Here is a 16,991-nt window from a genome sequence, read left to right as displayed (position 1 = left end):
TGCTATGGAAGATCAAGAAGACATGCCCTCTGCTAATCATATAAGACAGAGTGGTGGAGGGGCTCCAGCACATTTGAAGAGCTCTGTTGTCACCTTCCCCCGTGCCAGACTTTAGGGCTTGAGACACTGCTGCTCGCTCTATTGGATAAATTAAACACAAAGGGTTCACTGGGCCCCGGAGTAGCACTGACCAAGGTAGCAGCACTGACTGGCCAAGGCAAGGTGTGCATAGTTACCGTAACAGGCAGCACAGGCAAAGAGAGGAACATAAAAACCTAACTCATAATGTGCAGCACAGACAAACAGATGTCCATCATAGCCTAACTCATAATGGGCAGCACAGGCAAAGTGATGTTTATGGTGGCATGACTTAAATGAACCTTTGGTGCTGACTAATCAGTCATGGTGTTTTCAGGCATGAAATAGATAAAAAGAATACTGCATTTTTGTTTGCACTATATAAACAGAAAAAAACAAGGAAGGAAGGAAGGAAGGAAGGAAGGAAGGAAGGAAGGAAGGAAGGAAGGAAGGAAGGAAGGAAGACTACATTGGATCGTGGCAGAAAGAAATCTCAGCCTGTGTGAATCAGTTTCCAGACTTGAGCCAGTTTGCAGAATTGAATGAAGGGACAGCAAAGTTCCCTTTAGGAAGGACCTTGATAAAATACCCAAGAGTTGTACTGTCAGGCTTTCTCCAGTCCTTTCCTAGAGCCTACAGCCTCTTATAAGGATAGCTGTAAACCTGGGGTGGGGGGAACACTCAGACTTCCCAGGGTCTATTGGATTGGGTCTGAATTGACTCTGATTTCAGGACATCCCAAGAAAACAATGTGGTCCATCAGTTAAAGTGAGGGCTTCTGGAGGTCAGGAGATTAATGGAGCTTTGACTGAAATCTGACTCAAAGTAAGTTCGCTGGGTCCCCAAATTCATCCTGTGGTTATTTCCCCAGGACAGAATATATAATTGGGAGAAACTTAGAAACTGGCAGAGTTCTCACATTCTGACTTGGAGAGTGAGGTTTAGAAAGGCTATGTATGGTTGGAAAGGCTAAATCAAAGCCTTTAGATTTTTCTCTATCAGGGAAGTGGTGAATCCAAAGCAGTATTGCATCCCTTGGGAAACTGCAGAAAATGGTGCCACCATCAAGGACTTGAAAGATGTAGGGGTTGGTTCCCATAACATCTCTCTTTAACTCTCCTATCTGGTTAGTGCCAAAGACAGATGGATCATAGAGAATGACAGTTGACTATCAAAAACCCAACTCCCATGCTGTACCAATGTACTCTCCTTAATTAAGAAGATGAACACATCTCCTGTTGCATGGTCTAGTATGTTGTATGCAGCTATTGATATAACAAATGGCTTTTTCTTTGTACCTGTCTATAAGGACCACCAGAAGAAATTTGCTTTCAGATGCCAAGGTCAGCAACATACCTTTACAGTTTTATCTCAAGGATATATTAACTCTCCTGCCCTGTGTCATAACTTAGAAAGAATTTTTATTATCTGTCTCTTTCACAAAATATCACTTTGGTACACTATATTGATGACATTATGCTGATTGATCAAGTGAGCAGGAGGATGCAGCTACTTTTGACTTGGGGACATATGTGCATCAGAGGATAGGAAATAAATTCAACCAAAATTCAAGGGCCTTCTACCTCACTGAAATTCTTAGGGATCTAGTGGTTTTGGGCATGCTAAGGTACTTCTTCTAAGGCAAAGATAAATTATTGCATATGGCCCATCCTACCACCAAAAAGAAGCACAATGTTTAGTGGACCTATCTTGATTCTGGAGATAGCATATTCTTCACTTGGGTGTGTTACTCTGACTCAAATACCAAGTGATGTGGAAAGCTGCTAGCTTTGTGTGGTACTTGAGGTGTCAGTGGCAGATTGAAGGGATGCTGTTTAGAGCCTTTGGCAGGCCCTTACAGGGGAATCATAGAAGGGACCTTTTGGAGCAATGCACAATCACCATCTGCAGACAACTATTCTCCCTGTGAAAGATAGCTCTTGGTCTGCTATTGGACCTCCTGAAAACTAAATGTTTGACAATGGGCCACCAAATTACCATTAGAACTGAGTTGCCCATCATAGCTGGGTGTTAGCTGACTCACCACCTATGAAATAGGATGTACACAGGAGCGATCTATTATCAAATGGAAGTGGTATGTATATATGTGATCAGGCCAAATAGGACCTTTTGAATGGAAGTGGTACATACATGATCTGCCCCAAACAAGTCCTGAAGATACAAGCAAGTTACATGAAGAATACCTAGGGTTTCTACTCCAGTCCAATGCCCCATCTTCTGCCAAGCATGCACCTAGAGTCTCATGGGGTGTTTTTGACCGAGGAAGAGAAGACTAGTTTACTATGGTTCTGCATGTTGTGCGGCACCATCCAGAAATGGACAGCTGCAGTATTACAACCCCTTTCTGAGACAACCCTGAAAGATACTAGTGAAGAAAACTCTTCAAAGTGGGCAGAACTTCAGGCAGTACGTTGATAGCATATTCTTCACTTGGGTGTGTTACTCTGACTCAAATACCAAGTGATGTGGAAAGCTGCTATTCCACATTTTCCATATATTCCATAACAAATGGCTATTCATTTTGTTTGGTAGAATAGCAGGCTAAATGTGTGACTGTTCACTGATTCATGGGCTGAGCCAATGTATTGGCTGGGATGGTCGGGGGTTTGAACAGAGTATGATTGGGAAATTAGTGAGAAAGACATCTGGGGAAGAAGTATGTGGATAGATCTCTCCAAATGTGCTGGGATTTGAAAATACTAGTATCTAATTTAAATCCTCATAGAAAAGTAACTTCAGCTGAGGAAGAGTTTAGTAATCAAGTAGATAGGATGACCCATTCTGGGGAGAGTCAGCCTCTTTTCCCAGCCATCCCTGTCTTTGTCCAATAGGCCCATGAACAAAATGGCCATGGTGGCAGAAATGGAGGTTATGAATGGGCTAGACAGCATGGACTTCTGTTGTGGATTTCCCTGGCATTGTTTGTATTTTGATGTTAATTTTGTTTCAAGAATGGCTTCCCCATGAGGAGTGGATCACATACTCAGGTGATTCTATGTGAACCTTCTCCCCATTTTAACTGGTCAAATAAAGGCTAATGGAAGGGAAAGGTGGGACTGGAGGTTTTAGAAAGAGAGAGAGAAGAAGGAAGAGAAAGAGACAAGGAGATGGAGGTGAGAGAGGAAGACGAGGAAGAGGAGGTGGAAGGAAGCTGGAGCAGAACCACGCGGCCTGGAGGGGCCGCAAGCAGCAAGGGGTCTCCTAGCTGGGGAGCAGAGTGGTGCAGTGGGAGATCTGTCCACTCTAGGTGTAGTTATAAATATTACAACTGGGTTGTGTGTTCTTTGCACGGGCTTATTGGGGTTATAGATTTACCATAACAGACTTCCACTCACCAAGGCTGACAGGGCTTCAGCTGCTGTCGAGTCCCAGATCTGCCAATAACAGAAACCAACACTGAGCCACAGATATAACACCACTCCTTGGGGTGACCAGCCAGTGACCTGGTAGCAGATTGACTCCACAGGACCACTCCCTCTGTGGAAAGGACAATGCTATGTCCTTGCTGGAGTAGATACTTATTCTGGCTATGCCTTTCCTGGATGTAATGCTTCTGCCAAAACTACCACCTGTAGATATATAGAATGTCGTATCCACTGTCACGGTATTCTATACAACATTGTTTCTAACCAAGAAACTCACTTTGCAGCCAGAGAAGTACAACAGTGGGCCAGTGATCACAGAATCCACTGATCTTACCATGTCATCCTGAAGCAGCTAGCCTGAAAGAAAGATGGAATAGCTTTTTAGAGACAATTACAGCTCCAATTAGGTGGCACTAGCCTGGAGGAGGGCTAGGGCAGAGTTTGGCATATGCTTTGAGTATATATGGTATTTGAATATATATCTAATATATGGTATGGATCCTCCCATAGCTAGGATCTACAGGACCAAGAATCAAGGGGTAAAAAAGGGAATAACTTCACTCACTATCACACCTTAGTAACCCACTAGGAAAATTTTCACTTCCTGTTCCTGTGTCTTTAATTTCTTCTGGCCTAGAAGTTTTGATTCCAGAGGAAGGAGTTCTCCTTCCAGGAGCCACAACAAACATTATTGAACTGGAAGCACAGACTTCCCCCCCTTTAACATTTTGGGCTTCTGGCACTATTAAGCCAACAGGCTAAGAAAAGAATACGTGGTAGGAGTGGTGATGGATCCAGATTACCAAGGGGAAATTATATTGTTTCTCTACAGTGAAGGTAAGAAAGATTATGTCTGCATTGCAGGAGTTCCTTTAGGAGGTCCCTTGGTGCTACCATGTCTGGGTGATTAAAGTCAATTGGAAACTACAACAACCTAATCCAGGCAGGAGGATGAAGGGCACAGACCCTTCAGGAAGGAAGGTATGGGTTCCTCCTCCAGGAAAAGAGCCAAGTCCTGCTGAGGTGCTTGCAGAGGTAGAAGCAATGCAGAATGGTAGCAGAGGAAGGTAGTTATAAACACCAGGTGAGGCCACATGACCAGATGCAGAAACAACGATTATAATTGGCATAAATATTTCTCTCATATTTTGTTAAGCATGTGTTTGTACATATATTTGTGTTTTCTTTCCTCGATTTCTTTATCCTGTGACGTGACCTCAATGAAGAGAGCATCAGTGTTTATAAAAGTTTGAGATACTAAAAGAGATAATGCCATCTATTCTAAAATTTATAATGTGTTTGGGTTGTATGAAGAATAGTTATATCATGTTATGGTAATTATGATTTAAATATATAATGCATTTGTAATTAATCATATGTGGCATAGTTTTATGTTAGACATAATTATGACCTCGCTATTGTTTTCACTTAGAAATTAAGCATGACGTAAGGAGATATGATTGTCAAATTGTCAAGGAGTAAACTTATGTGATGGCTATTCTTGGTTGTCGACTTGACTACATCTGGAATTAATTAAAACCCAAGTGGCCTGGTACATCTGTGAGGGATTTTTTTCTTCTTCCTCCTCCTCCTCCTCCTCCTTTTCTTGGTTTTTGAGACAGTTTCTCTGTGTAGCCCTGGCTGTCCCGGTACTCATTTGTAGACCAGGCTGGTCTCAAACTCACAGAGATCCACCTGCCTCTGCCTCCCAAGTGCTGAGATTAAAGAAGCATGCCACCATGCCCAGCCTGAGAGACTTTTTTTTTCTTAATAAAGTCGTATGAAGTAGTAAGACCCACTTTTAATCTGAGTCTTTTGAAATGGGAAGATCCACCTTTAATCTGGGCCATAGCTTCTAGTGGCAGCCCATATAAAGGACATGGAAGAAGGAAGCTTTCTCTGCCTCCTTGATCTTGATCTTGCTGGTAAATCCATTTCTCCACTAGCCTTAGAGCTTACTTCTTCAGGATTCTGGCATATAGTGAAGACCAACTGAGATATCCAGCCTTATGGACTGAATGGCTACTGGACTTTTTTTTTTTTTTTTTTTTTTTTGGTCCTTCCATTGGTAGACGGCTATTGTTGGACCACAGCCTGTAAGCCATTCTAATAAATGCTATATATGACTGCTCAGAGCTTGAGGGCAGCCTGAGACACTTAGTGAAAATGCTATCTCAAAACAAAGAAACAAGCATCTGGAGACAAGGCTCAGTTGGTAAAAACATGCCTTGTAAGTACAGGAACCTGAGTTCAACCCTACTGTGTGACAGACATTTCCTGAGAAGATGTAACCAAGTATTTACCTGCTCCAGAAAGGGACCAAGAGCACAGCACAGCATGAATTCCACCTCAGTCCAATTTGGTGAACCGATGAGTCTTCTTAGGGCTGCTTACAGAAACGTAGGAAGGGACTTTCCTATAGGAACAGAGATGACTTAGAGACAGTGCCATCCCCACAGCGCATCCCACAAAAGCTGAAACACACTGCACACTCTGCAGCAGCTCAACAGAGTGTAACGTCCTTTCTAGCAAGATAGCTCAGTCGTTCTGAGCCTCTTCCAGGCTGCTTAGTTGGTCTTAAAGTTGGATTGTCTGAGAATGATTCAAAACAGTTCTTATCGATTCTATATGCTTGGAGAGGGAGGGGTCTAGTGAATCTAGTCAGTTTCAGGAACCTTCTGAAGCTATTTTTTTTCCTTCCTGTCTTAAGAGGCTTCTCTGCAGGATAGCATGTTTTACCCCTCCTGTGAACATCTTGCCTTAAAAAAATCATGTTTTGACTCCCCTTTCATACCACTATGTCTTATACAGTTTTCTTCAAGATCGAAGGCTCTAAATTGGGTGGGAACTGCTACACTACAACCCCGTGGAACACATATCAAGAGGCTGAGTTTGGGCTGCTGTGAACTTGTACTCAGTGCTGAGAAGGGTAAAAGGGCAGCACTTACACACCGGCCATTCTTGGCCTACTCGGCAAGCTGAGGCTGTGGAGATCAGACTCCAAAGGGGGGTGAGGTTGTTTGGCACCTGAGGAAGAATGCCACCCACACTTATCCTCTGGTCTCTACAAGCATACCTGTGGAAGAGCACAATGGTTGTTAAGATTCAGAAGGTAATGACTCAGAAATTTCAAGAAGGTTCTGAAACAACCAAGAGTCACAATGCTGCTCCCCAAGGTTATGGAAGCAATATCAACTCCATTAGCTCTGGTGGTGGAGGTCAGGACTCCACTGTCCTCACCCATGCGGGGATGGGCTTTTGCTGGGGCAGCTGCCTTTAGGGACTCATGCTCCCAGAAGTAACCCCAATAAATCCACTGGCTCTCAGGAATAGGCTTCAGTAAAACTGTATGTCTGGATCTCACCAGGAAGTCACATGTCTCTCTCTCTCTCTCTCTCTCTCTCTCTCTCTCTCTCTCTCTCTCTCTCTCTCTCTCTCACACACACACACACACACACTATAGCAAAGTGCATTCATCAACCTGTACTGGAAACGTCTCCTTTTTACTTCAATCTCTACTTCTGACTACTGGCAGTTACTTGAAGAGATTTAGAAACCTTGATTTCACCAAGGGGGTGTGTGTCATCAAAATAGCATTGCCCTGCAAAGGCTTTTGCATTGAGATTAAAAGGCAGAGCCATCCAAGATACCCAAGCTAATTGGTACAGCCGCGGGGGCAGAGCCGGTGGGTGCTCAGAGGGGCGAGGGCACAGCCAGGAGGGTTCCTGGTAACTTGGAAGGGAGCGCGGCAAATGAGGGAAAACGGGCAGAGGAAGACGGGACGGCAGCTAGAGCGCAGATAGAGGCGCGGCCGGCGGACACTGCAGAAACAAAGGTCGAGCCTCTGGGACGGCAGCACCGGGAGCAGCTAGGCCGCAGCGCGCGGACCGGGGGCGCGCGGGGCTGGGAGAGGGCGGGCGGCGCCAAGGAGGAGCCAGCGGCCAGCCCGGGCGAGCGGAGTCGGCCGGAGCGGGGCGGGCCGGGGGCGGGGCGGAGCGGGCCGGCGGCAGCGGGCTCGGCCTGAGCGAGCGCGCGCGGGGGCGGGGCCGGAAGCGCAGCGGCCGCGACGCGGACGCCGGGAGCGGCCGAGCAGGGAGGCTGTGGCGGGCGGGCGGGCACGGAGGCCGAGGCCGCGGCCCGGGCTCTCCGCGCCGCTGTGGAGGGCGCCCTGGCCCTAGCCGAGCCGCAACAATAGTAGGAGCGGGTCGCCGGGCACGATCGGCGGGCGAGGGGAAGCAGGACCACCGCTCCAGGGCGCTGCGGCGAGAGAGACTTTCGGAGCCTGGACGTGCAGGAGCACACAGAGCTGACTGAGGAAATTGTCTGAGAAAAAGGCCGATCTGAGGCTGGGGCTGAGCACGGGGCTGGGCTAGGTGGAGGAACCTGCAGGTCGAAGGGGAAAAGAAGGTTTAAGATTTCCTGGGGTTTTGGCCAATGCTACCGTTTTAAAGGTAGAAAGCATTGCGCTTCAGGTGTTTTGTGGGTTTTGTGTGTGTCTGTGTGTGTGTGTCTGCACAATTGGCTCATTTCAGAATTCAAAACCTTTACTGTAGAAGATCGTTATTTTGTTTTGATTTTTAAGAAATCCACAAATTTTGCTTCCCAGGGCTGCACTGGACTTCGTGTTGTGTACATACTGCTGTATGATTTTATTTATTTTAACTGTGCAAATCATCTGGAAGATTTTTCTCCTAAGTGCCAGTTCGGATTTGTTCAGCCTTTTTGTTTTGTTTTGTTTTGTTTTGTTTTTCCTTCCCTGGAATAATTCTGCTGTTGGCATTTTAAGCATTTGGAAACCAGAGATTTTTCAACCCTTGGAGCTTAAGGCTTCCCTGTCAACAGAAGGACAGCTGGGGAAACTGGACTGAAAGGATGGTTTTTATCTGTCTGCAGCTAAGACTGATATTTTGAAGTCAGATTTTTTTTTCCCCTGTGGTTTTTTTAGCCCGTAGGGCTAACCTTGAAGAGATTTGTGGTTAACAGTTTGGTTTCTAAGAAGGTCATAGTTTTTCCTCTTTTTTTTTTTCTTTCCATTTTCTTTTTTAAGACAAGGGAGGGGAGGGTAAAGGGTCAAGGAAGGAGGAGACCATGTTAGCTGATAGAAGCAGAATAGCGCTGCAGTTGCCAGGGTCCTGACAGCCGGAAGAAACAAGGATTCAGTCTTCAACTTGGGAGGCCTTCCTCTCACCTTCCTTCAAAATTGCAAGGGACTCAGGCCTGATCAAGACGTCCAAAGAAACTACAGGATTCCAGAACTGTGGAGACACGGGGAAACCATGAGCATACGATTGCCCCATAGTATAGACAGGTATGTTTAAATAATTTGGGATTTTTCCAATACTTATTAAAAAGACGGGGAGAGAGGTGTTGTGTTTGGCTGGGCTGTGGCATGGGCTGTGGTCTATGAGGACTGTCAGTCTGTATGTTTCTGCACCCTCGGTGTGTGTCCATGTTCAGAACATAATATATATATTATTGTGTCATTTATAACCAGTAAGCAGTGAAGCTGGAGGGGCGGGGTAATGCTTGCAGTGGCTTTTGCTGTACACTAGGGTAAGGCTGACTCTGAGTTCCCCAACTTGCTAGCCTAGGGATTCCAAGACTGGACCAAGCCTGATCATGTGACCCCACAGGGGTGAGTGGGGACTAGCTTGAGCTCTCTGGGGAAGAGATGGGGATGACTGACAGGGTCAGAGCCTCATCAGGCTGATTGTTATGGAATGGTGGGGCACAGTGCTAGGGTGGTTCCCATTTAAAATGAGGAAGGTGTTGTGGCCTGAGATGTTGGGACAGAAACACCCTGCCACTGTCACCAGTGCCACCAGTGGTTGATAGAGCTTGAAAATGTTTAGGCCCCATTAGGATTTCTTCAAGTTTAGAGTTTAAATTGAGACCTACCAACAGGCTGATGCTCTAGGTTTAATTTTCCAAGCTGTTCTCAATAAGCTTGACTCTGCAAAACAGGCCTTCCCTCTGCTTGAAGCCGGAAGGAGTTGTTTTGGCTCTTAGGCCCTTGAAATTGGCTGGAAGCACATGATGCCCCTTCCCCCATGAGCTGGATCTGGCTTCCTTCTTACTGGTAATGGGTAACATTGCGGTGTGATTGGTACAACTTTGGTAGGTGTGTGCCTTGGCATTCCCTCCCCTTCCCCTCTTCAGCCCATCCTCCCTAAAACGCCTCCATGGGGTGTGCTTTGTAGATATTCTATATATCCTAACTGGATAGATAGCTAGGTAGGTGGAAACTAAGTCAAGTGGAAAACTAGTATTTGTGAGGTAGGAAGGAATATCTGTAAGCCAGCAGCTGCTCTGTCTAGGTCAGTTAACCTCTGCTACACATGCTAATAGTAGTTTCCTTTTGACTGTGGAGTGCGGCCTAAAACATAATAATGTCTCCCAAACACCACCTCTGTGTTGTCTCAGGGTCCCAGTTAGATCTGTTTAGTAGTCCGTGGGGGGGGGGGGGGCGCGGAGGCGGAAGACTGCCTTGCAGTTGGGAAGAGCGGACAACCACAGATGCAGTGTGGCTAGCTGGCATCTCCCTTCCCTTTTCCATTGTGGTCTTCTGTAATTCACCCCTAGGAAAGGATAACTGAAGCTGTCAGAGGAAAGAGGCGAAGGGTTTGCATGGAGGCCCTTCTCTCCCTCCTCTCAGACCTGGGGGATTAGTATACTCAAACTAAGATTTGAGGTGGTGAATAATTTCAGGAGTGTGAGCAGATGGGAACCAGGTACTGAGGGGTGTGAGGAGGAGGCAGTGAGGGCTTCTGGGTTAATGTGAGATGTTTCTCAAGGAGCGTGCATGTCTTCACAGATACAGGCCTCAGGGTCCCAAGAGCTCTCATTAAACATTTCTTGTTTGAACCTCACGATGTATCCGTGAGGTAGACAAGTTGGAAGTCACTGCTCACATTTTGCAGATGAGACTGAGTGGATTCCTGGTTTGTCCAGTGCCATTTACTGTTGTCTGAGGAGTGTCAGGATCTAGTCTAAAATCCAAGCTCTGATTCTGAATCCCTGGTCCTTTGTGTTGTCCATCCTGTGTGCAGAAGTTTATAGACTCACTGTTTAGAATGGGGAAGGCACCATTTGGCTCTCTGGCGGTTGGGTGAGGCAGCTCCCCTGTACTTTGTACCTATAATCTCTGGAGTTGAAGCGCAGTGCTAGGCCATGGGAAGGCCTTCCCCACCTTTACGGGCCTACTGCTCTACCCCAGTGAGAGAGTCAGGCCTGGAGCTGAGGTCGCCTTCAGGCTTTCTCCTGCTGGCTTCCCTCATCTTGCAGTCGAGTCAGAGTACATTGTTGAACTTGATGGCGCAGGCTCTGTACCTTATGAACGTAAATAAATCACGATCTTTTTTTGTTACCCCAGCTGGTTTCCCAACTTGCTGTGTTTCTGGGATTCACAATCTTGCTTCTGCCTCCCGGCTGATAATTTAGTCTGATGCCATGCGGAAGTAACAGATTAGAAGGAAATGTTTCAAATTATGGTGTCAGGAATTCTATTCTCTTTTAGTGTGTCAATATATTGTGTAAGATGGTATGTTTGAGAAAATTACTCATTTCTTCTGAGAGCAGGCGATCTGGTTAGGAAGTAGATAGACACGGTGGCACGTGCTTATAACCCCAGTACTTGGGAAGCTGAAGCTGGAAGGATTCCAGGATTGACACCTGGGCTGGATAGAGACTTTGAGACCAGCCCGAGTTACACCCTGTCTCAACAATACAACACCCCCAAGGGCCACAGAAGTGGTACTAGTCGGCTCTGACTGTCTGCAGGGACTGTGTTGCTTTGCTTGTTTTTATCCTGTCTGCTAAGTTTAGTGCCTGTGCATATTCAGTGATTCATAAATACTCAAGGTCTGTGTTGGAGTAAGTGAACTCACTAAAAGGTGTGAATTCATCCACCGCAAGGTGTTTCAGTGACTTGGTCCTGTAGTTAATCTAGGGTAAACTTTATCAAACACTTCCTTGGTATTACATATTTTCTAGAAGATAAAAGGGACAGGGTGGAGGATCATATATCTAGAGACCAAGTGTGCTTTAAATAAAGACTGGGCCACCCACTTGGCAGTTTTTTACATCAGTTTTCCCTTGTTGAGTAATAGAAGTTATTACCTGGTCTATGGAAGTCATGGAGTGTTTTTATATGATTTTTCTCTTAGTGATCATCAGTTGCTAGTGAAAGATTAGATGTGGCTACCCCTGTCCTCACAAAGTTTTTGTTTATCTTTTTGGCCCTTCATCCTAATTTCAATATTTTCTGAAAATGTGTTTGGTATTGTAAGTAGAGATTATGCCTAATACCTCAGGGTAAATGTTCTTGGGGCTGGGAAGGAGAGGAGTTTGTATCTATAGAACAGCTTTTCTCTGCACAAAGGTAGTTCATGTGAAGACCAAACTAGAAAAAAACATGGTTATGCCAAGAATTCTTGGTCTTTTCCCTTTCCTCCTGCGTAGAGCAGCAGTGCCACATGCATATTAGCTCTAGCTCACATGATTCTGGCTTTGCTATTTGAAATTTGCCTACTGTATCTCCTTCCAGGGCTGTTGAAAGGCACGAGCCAGATAAGAGAAGACATTCAAAATTGCCTTTTAAATTGTGAAATATCTAATTTCTACATGTCAAATTCATGGATTTGGTTTAGGTTTGTGGACTACTTCATGAATTAAATAATCTAAAACAACTTAAAGCTGGTATGGTGGAGCACACCTTTAATCTCAACACTTGGGAAGGAGAGGCAGGTGATCTCTAGAAGTTCAAAGCTAACATGGTCTACAAATCAAGCCTGAGGCCAGCCAGGGCAACATATTGAAACCTGTCTCAAAACAACAATACTAATAATTTTAAAAGTTAAGTATCATAAAGTTCTATTATTTTGAGAACTTAAGAATGAATAGATTTTGTTGTTGTTGTTATTGCAGAAATATACAAGGTGAGGAGAACAGAAAATAATCCTGGGTTGGGAGTGTAGCTTAGTTGCTAGCCTGCTTGCTGGACTGTGGGAAGAATGAGGTTGAGTCACCAGCACTTTATTCCTATAATCTTAGCACTCCAGAAGTAAAGGCAGAGGACTGGAATCTAAGGTCCTTCTTGGCTTCATAGGGAGTGTAGGCCAGCCTAAGCTACAGACTCTGTCTCAAAAAGAAAAAAAGCAATACTGATAGGTGGGTGTGGTGGCCCATCCTCTAATCCCGGCACTTGGGAAACTGAGGAAGATCATTCTGTCTGTGTGTGTATGTACATGTGCACATATACTTGGTTGTGTGCACACATGTATGTGCAGTCCAGAGGTCAGTCACATTTCATCTTATTTTTTAAGACAAGGTCTCTCCCTGAACCTGGAGCTTGCTGTCGGGCCAGTGAACTCCAGGAATCCAAAGTCAGATTACTCCCCAGCCTCCTTGCCTGGAATTCTGATGAGTAGAAAAGAGTTCTACTTTGGCTAATTAGATGTCATTCTGTGGGGTGCAGTTAGAATTTGTTGTGGGATTTGCTCCCTCTCCCCCTTTTCTTTCAGGGCTGGAGGTAGAACCTTTGACATTCCAGGCAAGAACACTAGAATCCCCAGTGATGCAGTCCTTGTAGCAATGATGTAGTCCTTGATGCATTCCTTGTAGAAGGAGCTTTCAGAAGAAATGCAGACCCTCAAATGTCAGGGATCTCTCCCGCTTCTAGTGAAGTGAACTCTGGGACCAGCGAGCGCCAGATATTTAGCTTAGTTTCTATTTACTTTAGAAGAGAGGTCCCTAGCACAGCTATAAAGACCTAGAGCAGCAAAGTAAGGGCCAGGAGTGCTGTCTTCCCCACAGCACACCCTTGTCTTCATCTAGAGTGGGAGAGAGAGACAGTGGTGGGCTTGCAGATGAAACATTTGGCCATGAGTCAGTGTTCTGAGCCAGGAACAAGCTAAACTTAATTTTGATACTCAAAACTGTTCTGATAAATCAATGTAACACTTTTTCCCTGGTCAAAGTATTATCAGGCTGAGAAACTGCCCTCCACTTTAGGAGCATAAACAAAAATTAAACATAATTACACTAATCAGAAACCAAAATCAAATAGTGGGAACTGTATGGGTAGTCCCTAAACGAACACACAGTTAAGGGAGTTCTGGAAGTTAACAGCCTCTGTGGAGCAGGGTTTGGAAACTGCAGTCTGGACAATGCCCCTGGCTGCTTTAAAGATCTAAGATGTGTGTGTGTGTGTGTGTGTGTGTGTGTGTGTGTGTTCATCAGGGTTGTTAACTCCGAAAATCTATAAGAAGACATGAGTTATTTTCTTTTATACTAACTGACTCTACTTCATATTATCATAGTAGCATTACTACCAAAAATATTTTTACTGGTTTATTATTTTAAAAAATTTATCACATAGCTTAGAAACTTACCCCTGGATGCTGTGTATCTTCTGTTTTTGTTTGTTTGGTTAGTTTTTGTTTTTATTTTTTTATTCAGTGGATGTTTGGTTTTTTTTAATTTTAAAAACTTTCAAGCAATATATTTTAATTACTTCTAAATTTTTAAAGTTTACTTAGTTTTATATTATGTACATAGGTTTTGTATCTGCATGTATGTGTGTGTACCATGTGTGTGCAGTGCTGTTGGAGGCCAAAAGAGGGCATTGGATCCTCTGGAACTGGAGTGATAGATGGTTGTGAGCTACCATTGTGGATGCTGGGAATGGAACTCTGATCCTCTGCAAATCAGCAAGTGCTTCTAACCATTGAGCCATCTCTTCAAACCCCACTCCCCTTTTTTCTTAATTACTGTGTTGGGGAAAGACCCCAGCTTAGACCTGCACTCTCCCTCACCCCATTGGTCAAACAGGATGAAAGAAGGTGGTGATTCTAGTCTCAATAAAATGAAAGATTGTCAGTCACATTGGTGTTTGTAGGCAACATTACAGACTCTTGAGTTTACAATATGGGTGCTGGGGCTGGCTTTGCTCCCACTGCATGGGATAGCCTCTGCCTGCTCTGCATGGGACAGTGCCTGACTGCCCTGGATCTTCATTTCCTTAACCGGAAGAATGAGTCCCTTGAGCTAGGCAGTCTCTAAGATTTGATCTTTAAAGATATGTCCCTAGAATTTCTGGAAACAATATCATGTTTTCAGTGAACCAGAACTTTTTCGTTCAGGAATAATTCTTCTGTTTACCTGAAAAGTCATGAAAAATAAAGGAAACAAAAGTACCTGATGGCCGGGCGATGGTGGCGCACATCTTTAATCCCAGCACTTGGGAGGCAAAGGCAGGCAGATTTCTGAGTTTGAGGCCAGCCTGGTCTACAAAGTGAGTTCCAGGACAGCCAGGGCTACACAGAGAAACCCTGTCTCGAAAAACAAACAAACAAACAAACAAACAAACAAAAATGGGATGAAAAGGGAAAGGAAATTTGAAATCCAGGGATGTGGGAATGTGAAAGAGCTGTGGCCCCTGATAGAATTAGAGACAGTGGATCTAAAAGATGTCTTTAGACTCAGAAACATACTTTGGTTAGACAGATTTGAAGGGGGAAAGAATGATACTGATAAAATCTGGCAAGGGAGAGGTTAAAAAGATGGCTCAGTGGTTATAATCCTTGACCCTGGTTGATTATCAGCACCCACATGATAGCTCTCAACCACCAATAAGTAACTCCAGTTCCAAGGGATCTGACATGCTTTGGCTTCTGTGGGCACCAGACATGCACATGGTACATAGACAGACGTGCTTGCAAGTAAAACACTCATGTATGTATGTATGTAAAACAAATCTAAAGAAAAATTGTAAGCAGGCAGGAGAGGAGCAGTTTTTTAGGTGGAAGGGACAGGAAGCCATTCTGGGCAAAGGGAAGATGAGCAGAGTGTCTGGAATGGGCATGCGCAGGAAATGGTGTGCGTACAGGGCTCTGAGCAGAGAAGAGTTGCATTGATAACGTGTACAAGGTAGACGTCTGTTCAGACTTTATGGGGGAGTCCACTGAGGTTTATTATAGAGCGATTTTTAAAACAATATTTAAAGTCAGTGTGATGTTTCAGTGGGTAAGGCTTGTTTGCCATCAAGCCTGGCAACCTGAGTTCAATTTCTGGAACCCATGTGGAGAAAGGAGCCCATTCCTGGTCTCTGGCTATGTCATGTGTGTGCATATACACAATTAAATATAATACAAGACAAAAAATGGTGGGTAAAGAGCAAATTCTTGTGTTGATGTGTAAATTAGAAGAGAGTTTAAATGTGGGAAAGCTAGCTAGAAGTTTTTGTAGCAGTCTTTGCCAGAGATGTGTCAGAATGGTTGGTGACAGTGACAGTGGAGAAGAGGCTCGGTGTAGGTGGCATTATGGAAGGACAATCAATGTTAGAGCTGAGTTTAATGTGATTCCTGACTATGAGACTAGTTGACTGGGAAAGGGACAGTGCTATTGCTAGAATACAAGCTTCATTAGCAGTCACTTTGCAGGGCGGTGGTGGCGCACACCTTTAATCCCAGCACTTGGGAGGCAGAGGCAGGTGGATTTTTGAGTTCGAAGCCAGCCTGGTCTACAGTCACTTGTCTCACTCTGGTACCCAGCAGTTCTCTGAGTACAGACTTTGAACAAATTTATCTTGCTAAAACTCTTTGGGTTGAACTACTTCTAACAAATAGCTTTTGAGTCCTTCAGTGCAGTCTTTCAGAGAGATGGGGAAAGGATAGTTTGTTTTTTGGGGTAATCTCTTAGAAAATTGGGTCATGCTTTGAGAAGATTAGTGTATATTTAATGGATCCTGATTAATCATTCATACTCTATTCCTAAATATCAGACCACATTTAAGGGATGTAGAAATCATGCTGATAGATGGATACAAAAGGTAGAGGACTTTAAGGTAAAGACTGTTGTGTGAGCTCCACTCAGCCTGATTACTAACTAGCTGTAATCAGGATGAGTTTTGTAAAAGCATTTTGTGAATTTTATAGCATAGTGGTTAAGTGTTGTCAAAGAAATTGATTTGACAAGGACCCAGATTGGCCTAAATTTAACCTTATTTGTCACTGGAAGACCCTTGCTTGGGTTACCCATAGTCCTCTGCTGAGTCTCTATTGAGAACTGACCATAATAGCTCTGAGATCATAGTGTACAAAGCCAGGAGTGGTTGAAACTCTGGTTGCTACGTAGCATGGTGGCGTACACCCTTAAACCCAGAACTTGGTAGGCAGAAGTAGATGGATCTTTGAGAGTTTGATGCCAGACTTGTCAATACAGTGAGTTCCGTGTCCCAAGACAAGGAAGGAAGATAGACAGATACTTAGATGTCTTTAGATCTTCTTGAAACCTACATCATTTTTCTAGGCCTAGCTGTCTCGCTTGGAATTCCTGGCTTCTTTCTTTCAGCCTATAGCTTACTAATTATGGTAGTATTGCCATTTCCTACCACAATAAGGCAGGCTACCTGTTTCCTGAGCCCATAGCATTCATTTTAACCCTTTGTGTCAAACATTCTATCTCCTCCAACCTCATTAGTCTTTTATTTCTTTACTGATTAATGCTATCAGATTCTACCATATATCT

The 16,991-nt window shown here is 44.4% G+C and overlaps 1 protein-coding gene across 12 annotated transcripts in view; it reads left to right on the top strand.

Annotated features, from left to right (window-relative positions):
* The first annotated feature begins 7,534 nt into the window (after positions 1 to 7,534).
* The window catches only part of Arhgef11 (Rho guanine nucleotide exchange factor 11), a 114,068-nt gene continuing 104,611 nt past the window's right edge, over positions 7,535 to 16,991 (top strand). For all 12 annotated transcript variants that reach the window (XM_052180196.1, XM_052180195.1, XM_052180193.1 and 9 more), the window contains exon 1: positions 7,535 to 8,772. In XM_052180196.1, coding sequence (XP_052036156.1) covers positions 8,741 to 8,772 — 32 coding nt within the window. In that variant the 5' untranslated portion in view covers positions 7,535 to 8,740. The remainder of the gene's footprint in view (positions 8,773 to 16,991) is intronic.

This window comes from Apodemus sylvaticus, chromosome 4 (assembly GCF_947179515.1).
Source record: "Apodemus sylvaticus chromosome 4, mApoSyl1.1, whole genome shotgun sequence".
NCBI lineage: Eukaryota > Metazoa > Chordata > Mammalia > Rodentia > Muridae > Apodemus > Apodemus sylvaticus.
The sequence above is the reverse complement of the archived record's forward strand: the minus strand, read 5'-3'. Positions and strand labels throughout refer to the sequence as shown.